General features: G+C 39.9%; 1 protein-coding gene across 23 annotated transcripts in view; it reads left to right on the top strand.

Annotated features, from left to right (window-relative positions):
- DST (dystonin) overlaps positions 1-11,692 on the top strand; it is a 470,287-nt gene extending 458,595 nt beyond the window's left edge. For 8 of the 23 annotated variants that reach the window (XM_078055212.1, XM_078055195.1, XM_078055213.1 and 5 more), the window contains 6 exons: positions 594-611; positions 3,403-3,520; positions 5,833-6,032; positions 6,505-6,615; positions 9,678-9,801; positions 10,660-11,692. In XM_078055212.1, the coding sequence (XP_077911338.1) occupies positions 594-611; positions 3,403-3,520; positions 5,833-6,032; positions 6,505-6,615; positions 9,678-9,801; positions 10,660-10,922 (834 nt within the window). In that variant the 3' untranslated portion in view covers positions 10,923-11,692. Of the gene's footprint in view, positions 1-593; positions 612-3,402; positions 3,521-4,853; positions 4,926-5,832; positions 6,033-6,504; positions 6,616-9,677; positions 9,802-10,659 lie in introns of all 23 variants that reach the window. The other 15 variants (XM_078055192.1, XM_078055211.1, XM_078055198.1 and 12 more) reach the window with 4 other exon arrangements.
- Positions 11,693-16,608: the final 4,916 nt, after the last annotated feature.

Raw genomic sequence — 16,608 nt, forward strand, 5'->3', positions numbered from 1 at the left:
TATGATTACAGGTAAGTTTTCATATTTCTAATAAAGCTATTCAAAGGCAGAACCACGAAGTTAAAAATGTTGAATCATTTTCAGAAATATGAAAAAGGGGCAAAGGTTTCCACTTGTGTAGTTACTTTTCCTTTTATTCAGAATCTCAAAAGCTCAGTTCACCTTCTTCAAAATAATTATTTGAACACCAGTGTGACTTTGTCACTCCTCTATCTTTTTCTTCTCTTTTTTGGAATATCTCTTACATGTAGTAGCTAGATAGGAAATGTGCTGAGTTTCCCTAATACAGTATGTTACTTACAAGCGAAATTTCTTTTTGATTTTAGTTTTTATATTTTCATATTGAAAAATATTCGACATATTTGAATTTCTAACCTAAATTTGAAACCCAAGGATTTAAAAAAAAAAAAAACTTTTATAGAAAATCTACTGATGATATGGTTTGAAGTGGGTGCCTGCACATCTCTAAACTAGATACTATATCCAGGAGCCCAGAGTGTGACGGATTGTATGTGTGTGTTCTAGAGTCATATAGAAAGTTTCCTATTGAACTAATTGTGTCTTTCTTCCATTTTTCATTTTTTTTTTATCAGTTCTTCCTGGGAAATCAGGTATAAACCAGTGGAATGTATTCTCAAGTTCCCAATGATTTTTTTTTTTTTTAACTTTAATTCATAGTCATTAAAGCTTGCCATGGCCAATCTTTCCCATGCTGTTGCCCTAGCTACTACATTGTTGGTTGGCGTGGTGTTTCTGTAAACGCTGTTAAGGGTCCTTGATCCAGGATTCCTTTTTGCCGTGTGTCTCAAATGAGGAGATTACTTTTAAGCAAACCAGATAATAAATTGTAGCTTGACTGGTCACAGTGTTACAAATGCAATTTTTAGTTCCAGTTTATAATGAGACTGCTAGCATATGTTTTATGCAAATACTTACTGGAACACAGATTTGATGCTGCACATATCTCTATGCTGTGTTTAACTATGGAGGTAAAAAAAAATCAAGCATTGAGGTCATGTGGTTGACAGTAGCTAGAGAAGGATCCGCACTGGGCAGTGACGTGGGAAGACAAGAGTAGTGAGACGTCTCCCTGGCGCTCAGCCACAGGTAATGTGTTCTCTCCAAAGCAGCGATTGTCCCATTTGTCCTGAATCACTGATTCAGGGCTTTGCATCTTCTGAGTAGAAAGTTTAACTCTGGTATCATTCCTTTTGAGGAAATGTATCTCTTATAACTTCTATGAGATCTTAAAATCACACTTTATCCCGTTTTGACTTTACACTGAAGTCAGTATAAACTGTCCAGTGGCCCTGTGTCATGATCACAATTTTTAAAACTAAAGAGAAATTGTGTTTTGATTTAAACAAAAGAGAAGAGTTTTTCACTGTATGCTTTTGGAAAGAACCATACTATTTATAATACCTGACCATATCATGTTAGATAGTACTCTGCCACTCGGTTTTTAAGCCATATTACCTCTCAAGTTTCAAATTCCCTGTTATCCCCATTCATTGCAAGCACATAATTTTTTCAAATAGAAATTTCAGCTCCTTTGAATAGATGTCTTTAAGACTTGGCATTAGTTATAATAGATAAAAAGTTACTGTTCTGCTCACTTCTTGTTATTTTCTGAATCAACAATTGGGGTAGTATTTTTTACTTGTGGAAAGGATGAGAAAAGTGCTGTCTTTAAGAAGGTTTTAGTCAGGGCGCCTGGGTGGCTCTGTTGGTTAAGAAGGTTTTATTCACTGAAAACACTAAGAGCAAACATTAGTCCTATTTTTTTCTTGTCTCACGATTTGGCTGTTAGGAAAATTAGGGAAATTCTGAAGGCAATGTTAGTTGTCTAGAGAATACCCTCTCAAAATAAATGTAAATCATATTTATTAGAATTGAAATATCTCTATAAAATAATAACATTATTTCCTTAAAACTTTTGTTTGAACATAATCTTGGAACGAAAGTGTCTGGTCTAATTATCTGGTTTCTTAAGGGTAATTTTCTTTAAATCCCTTCCTTTTCCTTTGCTTATTAGCAGCACCAAATTTTTTCTAACAAAATAAATATATATTTTGATTTTTAAATTTTAATTTACTTTTCAGGAACCGGTTCATTTTATAGGAAAGTTTAAATCTCAAGCCTTGAAAATGGACTTAGAAATAGCAATATAAAAAGGGTTGATGTAAAACGCATGAGTTCCTGCTGGTGCATTTTACATGCTTTCCAGGTCCTTTTGAGTTTCAGGGTCTTGAATGGTTGGCTTTGTTTTAGGGCTCCTTTCCTGAAACTCAGTGTTAAAGCATATTGAAAAGTGGCAGATTGTATCTACTTAAAATAAAGCTTTCTGTTTATCCATCATTAACCCAGACAAATAGTCAAAGTCACAATTGTATCTTACCTGCCTTTAAAAGAAGTTTTATTTATGCTTACCTGACTGTTCATTTTGCTATGGTATCTGCTGGGTTGGCAGCCGTGAAATTTGGTTTGGTGATTTTTACAAGCTGAACATGAGCCTATTAGAAATGATTTAAAAGTATAAAATTATTTCTCATGGGCTTTCAAAATAAATCTTACAATCAGAAACTATGTAGTCTAGACCTTTATTCAGGACTTGCAGAATTTGTAGTGTATCCAAGTGATTGGAGATCCATTGAAAGGGTAAGAACTCGACTGCTTATTAGTGTCTGTAATTATGGTACAAACAGCTTTAAGAGAAGGCTTTTTAGATTTGAAAGCTGTATCATTAATAATGTGTCACTGGCTGTTCTAATATTACAGTACTCCAAAATGGCACATTAATCCAGCCTTTAACAAATTGGTTTACCAGATCATTAGTGATGCAGAAATTTTAGTTGACTGTGAAATTTTTGTTGGTCATGTTCATTTACTACTTTATCTCTCTAAGTCACAACTGCTCTTAGAGAAAATGAAACGAGTTTCTGGAGATTTCTCTCACAGATTTCAGTGGAAAACAGTTTTAGTAGGAAGTTTTAATGAAGAAGAATCGGAGTTTATTAGATTTTCTTTAGAATCTTATCAGCCCTGGGCTAGTGGGCCAGTGCTTATTTTCATGTCTGTGTTTGATTTCTAGAAACATTTTTCAATTACTGCCTTACTAATATTGTTTCTATCATAAAGAAAAATCATTTCTTGAACAAAGCTTCAATATTATACTGGATAACCTTTGTTAGCTTTTTCCAAACTGTTTCCTTTGGGCTAAATCAGCATGCAGCAGTCTAATGCAGATCATTTCAAACACCCTTTTCTGAGATTTTACTAATCGCTGTGAACTAAGCAAGAAATTTAAGTTGGTTGCTTTTAAGCTACTGCACATTGCACATCATCCTTTAGTGTAGACTTGCTGTTGACAATTAGAGGTTCTTTCTTCCTTCATCTTCACAGTTTGGAGACTCCCAGCAACTGCGACTCGTTCGGATCCTACGAAGTACCGTAATGGTTCGTGTTGGAGGTGGATGGATGGCACTTGATGAGTTCTTAGTGAAAAATGATCCTTGCAGGGGTAAGGAGATGCTATGTCAAGATAAAAACACCATGAAAGTATATCAATTTTGTACTATTTTCCAGCATCAAAAACATGCTGGGTAAAATTTTGGTCATTTATTACAATAATGAATGTTTCACATTGGTCTCTGTCAGCCTAAAGTTCCCAAAGAACTTGTGGCAGTCATGTAAACCATGTTCTTCTCATTTATTTCCCGTACATCTTCTGGATAAATATGAGACTGATAGGCAGGAAATACTAGAATAGATATTTTTTAAGGAAATGCTCCCATCTGCAATTTTCAAAATGAGTATTACACCAACTAGGGAAAGGATTTCATCTGTTATTATATAGCAAAGTAAAATGAAAGGAGATTGAAGTGAAGGAGACTGAACATGCTGGACAGTAAAAGTTTAAAAGTGAAAGTTTTTCAAATTGGGGGGAGGTAAGGAAAGTAATACCTAAAAGTTTTGAAAATAATCATCAACTGCCAACTTGACTCTTACTTCGAAGCTGCAGATGAGCATGTTGAAAATATAAACATATGGTACTGTAGCTCACTCCATACCTACCAGCCAAAGAATCCTTGATTATCTTTCAGTTTACCTTATTTTTCAGATCCTCTAGTCAATTGTGGCATTCTTAAGTGATTGACCTTACAAGTGGTCATTTGATTGCAGTGTCTAGTTAGGTCCCGTTTACTTAGCCCATTTTTCTTCCAGGAAAAAATAAAAAAGCCATAACATTTTTGTGATTTTCTTTAACATGTGAGCTCATTTCAATCCTCTTAATCGAACAACGCAGATGTCCGTGCTGATACTGTTTCGGCTACCAAGTGGGAGGCCGGGGTTCTTGCAGTGGGGCCTCTGTTAATTTGGTGCAGACATCTGACCATCTAGGTACATCGGAGTGAGTTCCTGTGGGTCAGCAGGCCGCTGTACTCAGGGCGCCCGGGGATTGTCATATGACCCTCCTCAGTAGCTCTGCTCTCTGCAGGTCAAAGATACCCCCGCCAAAGGGGTAAAATCACAAAGACTCCCTTTTTTAATATTTTGGAAATAATGCAGCCTCAAGTGATGCAGTTCCACTTATGAGACAAAGGAATTAGAATGTGTAGTGTCCTGTTGAGTTGCTTAGAACAGTTAGTGTGACTGTGGCCAAGTCTTCCAAATACGTTTTTCTTACTGAGTCAAATCTTTGAGTGCTTCTTTCCCCGATGCAACTTTTCTTCTAAAATGTGTGCTAAAAGCCGGATCTGAGCACCCTTTGCATATTCAACTACTGTACTTTGTTTCTTCTCTTGCTAACAGTATTCTTTAATGTGATTGGTATCCTGTGTCATTTTTTCTAGTTCATCATCATGGGAGTAAAATGTTACGTTCGGAATCAAACTCTTCAATTACTACTACTCAGCCTACTATAGGTTGGCAACCCCTCTCTTTGCCTCTCCCCTCTTGCCTTTTCTCTTTCCTACTTTTACATTCTTGCTTTAATCATTTGTTTTAAGATAACATGCTTCATCCATCGCGTATGGCTTAACTCATATCCAACTGAGCTGGTGCTTCCAAATTTAAGTTCTGAAACGTCGGCACACTTCTGGTGTGTCGCAAATGTAGGTGCTCTATAAGTGATCAGACACATGCTAACACGTTGCTCATCGGGTTCTTGTGGGGTGTTCTCCGTGTGCATATGTGTTTGTATGAGTGTCGCATCACTGATTACCTCATATCCTTGGGTCTGGCGTTCGTTATTGCATGTCCGTTAAACCGAGTTTTTCAAGGCATAAAATAAAAAGTGAAAAACCTGAGAGTTTATATGTTGTCATCATGATTAACAAACCATCTCTCATTCTGTGTAATCCTATTGTTTAATTCCAGTGTTAAAATACTGGCATTCTCCTTACCTCAGTAGTACATGCAAAAGCTACAGTCCCTGCCTTACTGGCTTGTCTTCTCAGTGTGCGGAAGGGGTGATGAACCATGTGGGCATCAGTAGCTGGTGGATTAACAATATTTTAGCATGAGCTTTCCATTTTCATGCTGACTCTTTCTTTAATAGTGGTTATTCTTGCTGGTGTCTAGTGTTAGAATAAACACACTTTTTTTTTTCTTTCCCAAACTTACTTGTATCCAAAAGGAATGCATTGTAAAGGAATGCATTTAACTTTTTGTTATGCTGCGTTGGAGTTGGCATGGCAAAAAGCTGTTCTTGAACTCCTCACCATGGTCTGTGGTGCCAGGTAGTTGTTTTTCCCGTAATTGAGCGCCTCTTTTTTCTTTTTTCCCTTCTCTTCTGTCTGCGTGCCTTGCTGTGTGTGTCACATAATCCAGCTAAAGGAAGGACAAACATGGAGCTTCGGGAGAAGTTCATTTTAGCAGATGGTGCCACTCAGGGTATGGCTGCCTTCCGACCCCGGGGCCGAAGATCGCGGCCTTCATCACGAGGAGCGTCACCCAACCGATCAACTTCTGTATCCAGTCAGGCTGGCCAGGCAGCCTCTCCACAGGGGCCCGCCACCAGCACGCCCAAGGTAGGACTCAGATAGGAAGTGTTGTCCGTCTCCCGTGCCATCACTGTCTCGAGTAACTTGTGAATGTTTGAGGACCCTAGGACCTGTGGGGCCAGCCTTCTCCATGTGCATCCCTTCTCACAATATAACAAGTGAAGGATTGAAATATGCGTGTGTATGTATCTACACACACACATACACACACACGCTTTTGCTTTGTGGCCCATCTACTTAAGAGACTATCTACTTAAGAGTTTTAGTTACCTTTCAGAGTGTTGTTTTTTTTTTTTTCCTTTCGAAATAAAGCTTTATTTATTTATTTATTTATTTATTTATTTATTTGGTGTCTGTGATTTGCCATCAGATCTTTGCATTTATTTTTAATTATTATCATTCTTACTGTGAAATGTTACTCTTGGCTATGAATATCTCTTTCTGTGGTTTGTTTTTTATCTGCCATACTTTACATTTGATTTGCCATTGTTCCATACAGATTCTCCATCCTCTAACACGCAATTATGGTAAACCATGGTTGACAAACAGCAAAATGTCAACTCCTTGTAAACCAGCAGAGTGCTCAGACTTTTCCGTGCCATCTGCAGAGGTATCGTAAGGCCCCAGATCCTAGTCTAACAGTCTTCTTTCATTGAAACTGCCATGCACTAACATTGCTTTACCTCTCCCCTAACACATGTACTTTTGACAATACTATGTCTTTTTGTAGACTTGTATTAGACAAGTATCAACTCAGCGTTTCTGCAAAGACAGAAAAGACAATTCATAGGTCTTTGGTGTCAGCTGAGCACGGTTACCTTACAGGCTCTGTGTACCTCCTTTTTTATTCTCTTCCTCATACTTAATTTGGCTTTTCTCTCTTGGGAGAGTGACACACAGGAAATTATATTCAGACCTAAGTACAGTTTCTTTTAAAGCTCCTAGTATGCTCCTGCTTCTAGCCATAATTGGGGCAAGAAATACAATAATCCCCCTTAGGTGAGAGTGAGAGGCACTGCCATTTACAAGAGAAAATCACTTACATTAGAAGAATGTTTGTTGTGTGTTCCTTATGAGCGCGGGCCTTCCGCATGTTTGTTATATTTATTTCTGCCCAGGAACACCGTGTGGGTAAGCCATAAGCCTTCTAGTTATCAGTACAGAGGTTTGGGGGCTGAGATACGCAAGAAGTTATCTGGCATTTTCAATAGGTGTGTGTCTTTATTAGACTTTAATGATTCCTGTTTAAGTATGCTTCAGCTTTTTAACATGGCATGATTGATGGGGATAAGATATTTAGGTCATATAAAATTTGCCAAGTTAGCTCATTTATCAGATCATCTACATTCAACTGAAAGTCAACCAAATAGATTTGAAAGAAAGTTCTCTGTCAAATGATACATATAGGTGTCAAATCACATATTTGGTTAGAATCAATATTGTGGGAGGGGGGGCTGTCCCTAAACAACCTGTCTGGAAATGAAGGGGGGGATTTCATGTTAAAGGCCAGACCCTTTAATGGACGTGCTATAGTACCTTTAAAAAGCCCTTTTTATGCTTTTCAAAAACACTTTCTAATCTATTATTGAATCCTCACATGAATAATAAGAGGTAAGCAGAGAACGTTTTATTACTCTCATGACTTAGATGGAAATGATGCAAAGATCCTTGCTGGTGGTAGTAGAATTGAGGCAGAAACAACTCCTTCTTCAGCTCTTCCTCCTTCCCTGACCCCTCATGCCCACCCCTTCTCTCAGGTGGGAGAGGTTAGTATCATACTTTATCTAGAGACGTCTGTCACTTATGATGGATCTGTTGTAGCAAAACCTGAGAAGTTTTTTTTTATTTTTAATTTAAATTCATTTAATTAACATATACTGTATTATTAGTTTCAGAGGTAGAGGTCAGTGATTCACAAGTCTTATACAACACCCAGTGCTCATCATATCACGTGCCCTCCTTAATGTCCATCACCCAGTTACCCCATCCCCCCACCCACCTCCCCTCTAGCAACCCTCCGTTTGTTTCCTAGAGTTAAGAGTTTCTGATGGTTTGCCTCCCTCTTTGATATCATTTTATTTTATTTTTCCTTCCCTTCACCTATGAAAACTGAGAACAGTTTAAGGAACCTCAAGCGGCATGTGTGTTTTAAATTTGGGGGACTATGCTGCTGTGTAGTTCAGATTTTTAAAAAGTGGAGACCTCCCCCAGATTAGAGTTTAAGTATGTTATTTTAACTACTATAAAATTATGTTTCGTTTCCAATAGCCTCATAGACAAAACAGCCAAACAGAGAAAACAATAGTATACTTCTATGGAGGGGTCTGTAAGAGAACTAGGTAGGGTTTGTGACAATAAAGTAAGAATTAATCAAGGCTTTCTGAGAAGAATGATTTGGGTCTCACATGGCAATGAATTCTGCCACCTTGAGTGATGTATTTCATAATTTGGGGATCCTCACTTTCTTCGTGGATTGTTGAGATTCTTTTAAAGTTAGGAATTTAGCTAGGTCAGAGTTGCCAGATCTTGGGCAAACCACTGCCCTCCTCAGGCCCTCTTTCACATTTATAAAAAAGTTGTGATTAGGTGAGTGTGAAGAGTAATTATCCTGACATGTGTGAAAAGTATTTTGAAAACTTAAGTTTTATATGGATACAAATCACATATAAATTCCATCCTTAAATGTATGTATAGAATACATATGTAAATGAATTTCAAATATGACATTTATATTAAACTGCAACTCCGAAGTATCAAAAGGTCTTACATACGCTTTATTAAACATTTACAACTTATTAATAAGGGAAAAACTAGTTAAAAAACAAAAAACCGCACACGTAATGTGTATAGATTCCTTTCCTCCAAACAGCTCCCTATAAGTTCATTGAGGCAAAATGACATCCCTTATACTTCTTGAGAGTTCTATTTATTTTTTTAACTTTGGGAGAATTTTCAGAATGTTGTAGTGATCTGGAAAAAATGCAGTGATTTTAGACTTATAATAAAATCTCATAGTCGTGATTGCTTTGGGCATTCTCTATGAACTCCTTTAAGAATTTTTGAAGAGTCCTCCCTAAGCATCGCCTCATGTCCTGTGTGGAGAGGCCATAGAAGGTATTGGAAGTAGCTGCAGTGGAGTGGTACCAAGTTAGAAAATGTCACTGCATGTTTTCTGCAGCTCAGTTTGTTTAAATGATGACTGTTTAGGCATTATTTACTTATTGCTCTAATTCTGTCTGTTCATTTCTGCCTGGTTCCCTAAAAGCTTTGGAGGTGACAGAATATGCAAGCACAACTTTTCAGAGTCCCGCACTCTCTCTGTACCGTGCGCTCCCCATCTTTCTGCGGGACTCTCCTAACTCTGTAATATTCGCTGACAAGCTGGAAGATACTAATGTGCTCACGGTTTAATTTCCTTTTTTTTTTTTCCCCCTTGCTGCCATTTGGGGATCGCTATTTTTGTGTTTTCTCTTCAGTATGAATTCCTTTTGAATTCAGGGAGAGAATCAGAAATGAGGAAAGCGAGCGATGAGAACCCCATGTGGCCCTTAATCGAAACGCTCCCCCCACCCCCCGCCCCCAGAGGGTTTTGGCCCATCTGCAACACGCTGTTCGCGGGAGATCACGCCACAGGAGCCATTTCCTGAAATGTCCTTTCGCTATTAAATACAGGGTACGCCAATCCAAGGAAGCAAGCTTCGACTCCCCGGCTATTTGTCAGGGAAAGGCTTCCACTCTGGGGACGACAGTGGCTTGATAACCACCGCGGCGGCCAGAGTGCGAACACAGTTTGCAGGTGAGTGCGGCGCACGTCTGTCTTAACGGCTTCTTGCAGTGTGATCCGGGGACTAACGTCCCTGCTCTTCTTCGCTGGGGCTGAAATAACGAATTGATGATGCTGTATTCTTTTGAAATGACACCTAGCCCAGTCCTCCAGCTGCGGTAGGGGGATAAACGAGTCATGAGACTAAGGGACAGGAAAATCACTTTTGGAAAGTATCAAAGAAAGATGAACACGAGAAACACCACAGCCGTGTCCTTACCCCTTCAGGCCGGAAGGTCTGGGTCCTTCTGCCTGCGCAGAAGTTACCCTGGGCTCTGTTTTGGGTGATTGGAAAAACCCAGCCGTGCTGGGCCTTACACCCGTGCTGCTTCTACTTCTCCACAGAATAGTGAACCCCGTCCCTGGGGTTCTGGGCTCAGCAAGCATGAAGCGTCTTTCAAGTTTCAAGTCTTATCTTTTAAACTCCCACGTGCTTTGAATCACTTATCCTCAGGCAAAACTTAAACCTAAGTTTGCCCCGTGTTTGCACAGCCCTAGGTACACATGTTAAACTTTGGAAAGCATAATCTTAAATTATAGGTATATTCCTCGTATCTGCCTGTAGTCAATGGAATCCTGTTTCCAGGGACTCAGCCCAAACGTACCTTCAGTTTGTAAACCTAGCTTTTTGTATATTACATCTAACTCAGAGTGAGGCCACCTTCCCTAGTGGGATGGAAAACGGCCTGAACCCACAGGTGTCGGCTGAGTGCCTACCGGGTGACAAGAAAAACCGTGGACGTTAAGGGTGGCATTAGGTTTCAAGAATGTGTTGCGCATGGACCCAGTACTAATGAAGGGTGGTTCCCCCTGTCGGCGCTCTCTCCCTAGATCCCAGGAAGACCCCCAGCCGTCCGGGAAGCCGAGCCGGAAGCAAGGCCGGCAGCAGGGCCAGCAGCCGCCGGGGCAGTGACGCATCAGACTTCGACATTTCAGAAATCCAGTCCGTGTGCTCAGACGTGGAGACTGTCCCCCAGACACACAGGCCTACCCCCCGAGCAGGTTCTCGGCCATCCACAGCCAAGCCTTCCAAAATCCCCACGCCCCAGAGGAAATCACCTGCCAGCAAACTGGACAAGTCCTCCAAGAGATAGTGCAATGGGTCCCACCGCGGCCCTTCCTTGAGCATTTATTATTGAAGTTTGAAAGATGTAAAATATGATGTAGAAATTATTGTGAAATAATTGCAAGAAGTGAGTTTAAAATTCTGCAGATGGCCTTATTTGTGTATTTGTCTTTTTATTTTATCTGTATGGTTTTTTGTCAGATACTCTGGGGTTAGAGGCACGTGGTCTGTGAGGGGGGAGGAAGGCGTTTCGCCGGCACGAACACTTCTGCACCGTAGCGTGCGGGGCACACATTAGGGCCCGTGACCGTCCCTGCAGGTAAGTGCCCCCAGCCCGCTCTGTCCGCCACGGCGCTACAGCCGCGGCCCACGTCACGGATACCTCATGACCTCTTCCTGCTTCTGTAGAAACTCTGAAAAGCCAAAAGACACACAGCCGGGATATATTTTGAGATGACTTAACTGTAAACTAAAAGACGGAGGGCAGACAGCACGTCCACACACGTCCTCTGAGCAGAAGCTGACCGAGAGCTCACAGGAAGTTCCTTTAGGCACTGGCCAGTGCTCGGATGTTCCAGAACCTGGCAGCATTTCTGTGCCGCGGCTTCCCAAGAGGCCAGAGGCGTCCTGGATTATTAGACCTATTATACTGTAAGAATATAATTATAAAGAGCATTCATATAAATGTGAGGTTTTCTTTTGCTTGAGTGGACAGTAGCACCTGTATCATTGAACTCATTTTGTATCAAAGCAATTTTGCTTGCAGAAAGCTATGAAATAAAACACGTCCCCTAACTACATTGCTATGGAATTAATTTTTTTCCCCAGGGAAAATCCGTGTATTTTTTTATGAGCAATATCAATTTGGAGTGACCAAAAGATACTTACAAATGGGTTTATTTTGATTTCTCATCTGAAATAATCATGTTCTGGTATTATATCTATATTTAATAAATATATACATTTTAATTTATTATGTATACTCACATACTATAGAAAGATATTAGTATGCATTTAATAAAACATATTCACTTGAACATATGGAATACCTGATTATTTAAAGAACTTTTTCTATCGTTTGTTTGCTTTGAATAAAGGTATGTATGTATGATGTATTTTTTATTAACAGTGTGACAGGGTGAGTTTGGGGGACATCACAACACAGGGATATAATATTATATAATATTATATATATACTATATATAATATAATAGTATATATTATATAATAAATATGTAAAGAATGACATTGACAAATATTTAATATTCTATAAATATTTTTAGTACCAACCATGTGCCAGCCACTGTCTTACCTTGAGGCTGCAGGTTCCTTGCCATCTTATATTCAAGGGAGAAAGAGTTAATAAGTTAATAAATAAGCAAATCACTAAAAGAAACATGAACTAAAAGCAGGGGATGTGTGACAGGGTGACTGCTTTTATTAAGGTAATCTAGTGGTATTCTTCTGGCCTATGTACATTTAAAAATCAAGTGATCAAATTTTCCTAAATACAAAAATGGCATCACATATAGTTAGAAGCGGGAGCCTGGGTGGCTCAGTTGGGTTAAGCGTCTGACCCTTGGTTTCGGCTCAGGTCATGATGTTGGGGTCCTGGGATCGAGCCCCCACGCGTCGGGCTCCAACTCAGCAGGGAGTCTGCTTCTCCCTCTCCCTTTCCCCCCACTCGTGCTCTCTCTCTCTAAAATAAATAAATCTTTAAAAATATATATAATTAGAAGAATGGCAGAATGTTATTTTGGGCATGACAGGTCATGACTTTTCCCATAACTCTGTCCGCATATTTCAGCCATTGGCGGGGGTGGTGTTCAGGCTCAGGCGGATAGTAGTATGTTTTCAGGGCTTGGCCTTTTTTCATGCAGGCCAGCAGTGAAGAGCCTGGAGTCTCCATGGACAGAAATTTGGGGCCACTTTTAAGTGATGGTCATTCCTTTTTTCTCAAAGCATGGGTCTCAGGTGGGAGCCCTTGATGGAAAGGGTAATTTTAACCTAATAGATCACATGTTATAATTCATGCATTTTATTATAAACGTGTCATCTGAGAAAGCAGTTGAAATTGTTGTTACTCCTTTGGTGCTTTGCGTATGATCACATTTCCATTTCAAAGACAAATTTAAGGGAATGATTTTATCTCAGCCTATTTGAAAGGCACCCCTGTTAAAGACCTAGGGATTTTCCTCTTTTTTTTTTTTTTTTTTTTTAGTAGTTAAATAAGCTTTTGAAGAAAGATAAGTAGTTTAAGATAGAGAATTGTTAAGGAACTGCTGCTAGTTATCTGCAGTTGCCCTCATGGGGAGCTTTTCAAGACTTTGATGCCTGGTATTTGTTTCCTCTCGAACTAATCCTTGAGCCTCAGGCTGACTTCTGAAGCGTCCTCCCAGAAGTTTCAGGGAACGCAGCAGACACACCTCTTCCCTGCACACACTCCTTCCTTTTCCTTTTTCTAATTCTTTCCTTCTTTCTTTTTCTTTAAAAAATAGGACATTGAAATGAATCTCAACTCCAAAAATCTTTAAGTTTGGTTCTGTTAAAAGATAAACTGAGGAACTTTTATTAAAAAATTTAGGAGTTTATTTGAGCAAAAATCTATTGGAAGCAGGTAGCAACGAACCAGAAGTGGTGGGGTGCGCTCCACCGGCAGAAGGAGCTCAGCGGGAGAGGCTTCCAGAGAGTAAGCAGAAACAACGTAAGGAAATTATTCATGGGCTATAGCTTACGGCCTAGTTGGCTGTTTGTGATTGGTTGTCCTTGGTATTTTGATTTTTAACGTTGAGTCATTTATTTACAGGCTTAGATTTTGGTTTGCTAAGGTAGGCCACCAAGGTATTAGAGCCACCTTGGTCAAATGGCCTCCTTGTTTAATTAACAGTTCTTATGTATTAGGGAATCATGGAGTAGATTTTTTGTCTTAAAAACCAAATCTACCAGTTCTCATGTACTGTTTGCTACCTTCTTTCAAAATAATGGAGAATCCTCTTTGATGTCAGTGCAGAAGTAGGTGGACCTGGGCAAATCTCAGATCTGGTTCCTTCCGTGGCAAATGCTGGCGGAAGGGCTTGGGAGGTGCTCTGTTGGCCGTCAGGGATTCACCTGTAAAGATGAAAGAATGAGAACCTGGGAAAGGATCTTGTTCTTTTTTTTTTTTTTTTTTTTAATAATTTTAAAACCTGCTTTAAATGTTTACAAGAAGGGAAACTAATGAGGTGCGGGTGATTTACTCCTTTTTTGACAAGGTGCTTTGAAATGCTTGTGCTTTATTGTCAGATGGGTGATCCGATAACCCCCCAACAGTACATGGGCCAGTGCCCCAGCTGCCGTGTTGTATCTGACCACACTGACACTTGGCCGTGAACTTACCTTTGGGGTCTCTTGGGCGGGTATTTTGTCTTTCAGGACTTTAATAAGTTCCCTGCAGTCGTGTTAGGGATTGACTTGATGGTTGCCAAAATCTACTGGGAAGAGAGAATGGAGTCACAGGTGACTTGTTTGTGCAATAGTTCATAGGACTATTTAAAATCTGACTTAACTTACTGAATTGTACAAATTTGGTTGATTTCATATAATTTCATAGTCTATGGGAATGTTGAATAGTTAGGGTGAAGGACAACAAAAATAGGGATTTTTTTCGTCCTTCTGCCTCCAACATGCTAAGAATATAGACAAAGCAAAATAATGTTCAAGGGAATTTTGTATTAGTTTACCCATACTGCTGTTATACTCCATTATTTGCAATTAAAGACTATATAGGATAGGAGAATAAAATAGAGATTAAGAAGCTTTCAAAAGTTATCCTCAAAAGCAAACCACTAATCATAAAGTAGAACTACTTTTACCCCAGGGCAAAGACTAGGATATTTATTTCCCATGGCCTTACAGTCTGACTTGTAAACCAGTGGTCTCCAGACCTCTTCAGTAGCATATTTCCATCAATAAGAGGTTTTTGAGCAAACGTTTCCAATGTATGCGTATTAATTTCTTCTAAGGTCTTTTTTGCAGGTATTTTACCATTAGTTAATTTCTCAAGGCTCAATATAACGTTAGAGTGAGATTTATCTTTACAACATCAATGTGGGTATACGTACATATTTTAAATAGTCTTGACAGCTTTTCTGGCCAAAGTTTTGTCAAATCTGAGGAGATCCTCCCTAGTGCAACTCATGTGGCTGATGAAGGGCTTGTTCCCGAAGTGTCTTTCTCTGCCACTCTCTTGTTTGTTTATTGCATCTTAGGTGTCTTAAATTCATGGTTTCTTTGCAGGGATCCATGTAAACCACATTTTGTAGATTATTTCATTAAAAGAGAGAAACTTTGTAAATTCACCCAGCGTGGCACAGATAAACTGTAGTCCACTCTACTACATGCTGAAAGCAAACTGAGGAGTTTGGGAGCTGTTGAGACTCCCACTCTGTCCTCAGGTCACCCCAGATACAGATCGTAAGAGGACACTGAGTGCCTGGAAGGCAGGCACCACTGTCAGACTGTAGTAAATGTTCGTGAAGGTTAATTTCCTCCTCTTTTAGACAAAATGTAATTATAAATAGACATTTTCCCACATCCCATGGGGTCACCTTGCATACATCCTACTTTAGAGATCACTGTTCTACACTGTTTTCTTCTTCTGCCACTTCTCAGCCATCTTTTCTGCAGGGTAGAAGTATGTTTTAAAGTTCCTTTCCCCTCTGCTCCTAGTTATGAAAGGTTACACCCCTTTGCTAGTGGTTATATGTGATTATAGCCCTGGTTAGCTATTCTCCACAGATTCAGGGCTGGGGGGAATATATCAATATTCCCAAAGCCACAGTTTACTTCTGGCCCTTGTTACCTCACCTGTCCTACTACAACCATCACCTGTTTATCTCCTTACTTCCCATGGCTTCTGAGATCATCATGTTGGAGGACTTGGCCTCCTGGGGAGGGACATGCCTTTTTGAGGTGAAGAAAGAGTGATTAAGATAGGATAAGAGACGTTAAGGGAGTTACTGTGCATTGATTTACTTCTCTCAACAAATTAGAAGATACAGTGTCCTGCCTTAAGGAAAAGATGATAGGTTAAGGTTTTGGAGTTGAGCAAAGAAGGTTGGAAGTAACCGAGACCAAGGGTTTATAGTTACCCTCATCTACGGGCTGTGACCTGGTGTAGGAACAGAGGGAAGAGCTACAGCTATCGCTGGGCTTCGCCGAGTCAGGTTCAACAGGAAGAGCGAAGGGTTAGAGCAATGGAAGGAAGCAGAGGGCAAAGGATGGGTTTTTACCTCAATCAGGTTTAGGCTCCCCAGAAGAAAGGGTTTGGGAGGAAGGCCCACTGTGAGTGGAGGTTGGATCAGGGCGGTAGAAGGCCAGAGCACTATGAGTGAGCACAAGGAGCAGATGTATGACCAAGAGGGACTTACATTTGGGGCCTTGTCTAAGGGTTCCAAGAATGTGAATTTTGGTGGCCTCGGCATTTTGTTAATTACTCTCAGCTGTCCCACGTCTTCATTGATTTTTATTGTGCTTATAGCAGAATCTGCATGGAGAAAGCAATAATAGTCACCTCCTAGATTAGAGGAACGGGAGGAAGATGCTGCATTTCAGTTCGGATAGGCTGTGCTTGGCCTCAGGAGTATAGTATGTTGATATATACTTACTAGATCTGGCTGTGGGCAAGAGTTAAAAATGGGTTGCCATAAAGACTACATTTTTGAAACGGGGACCAA

Source organism: Halichoerus grypus, chromosome 9 (genome assembly GCF_964656455.1).
Source record: "Halichoerus grypus chromosome 9, mHalGry1.hap1.1, whole genome shotgun sequence".
Taxonomy (NCBI): domain Eukaryota; kingdom Metazoa; phylum Chordata; class Mammalia; order Carnivora; family Phocidae; genus Halichoerus; species Halichoerus grypus.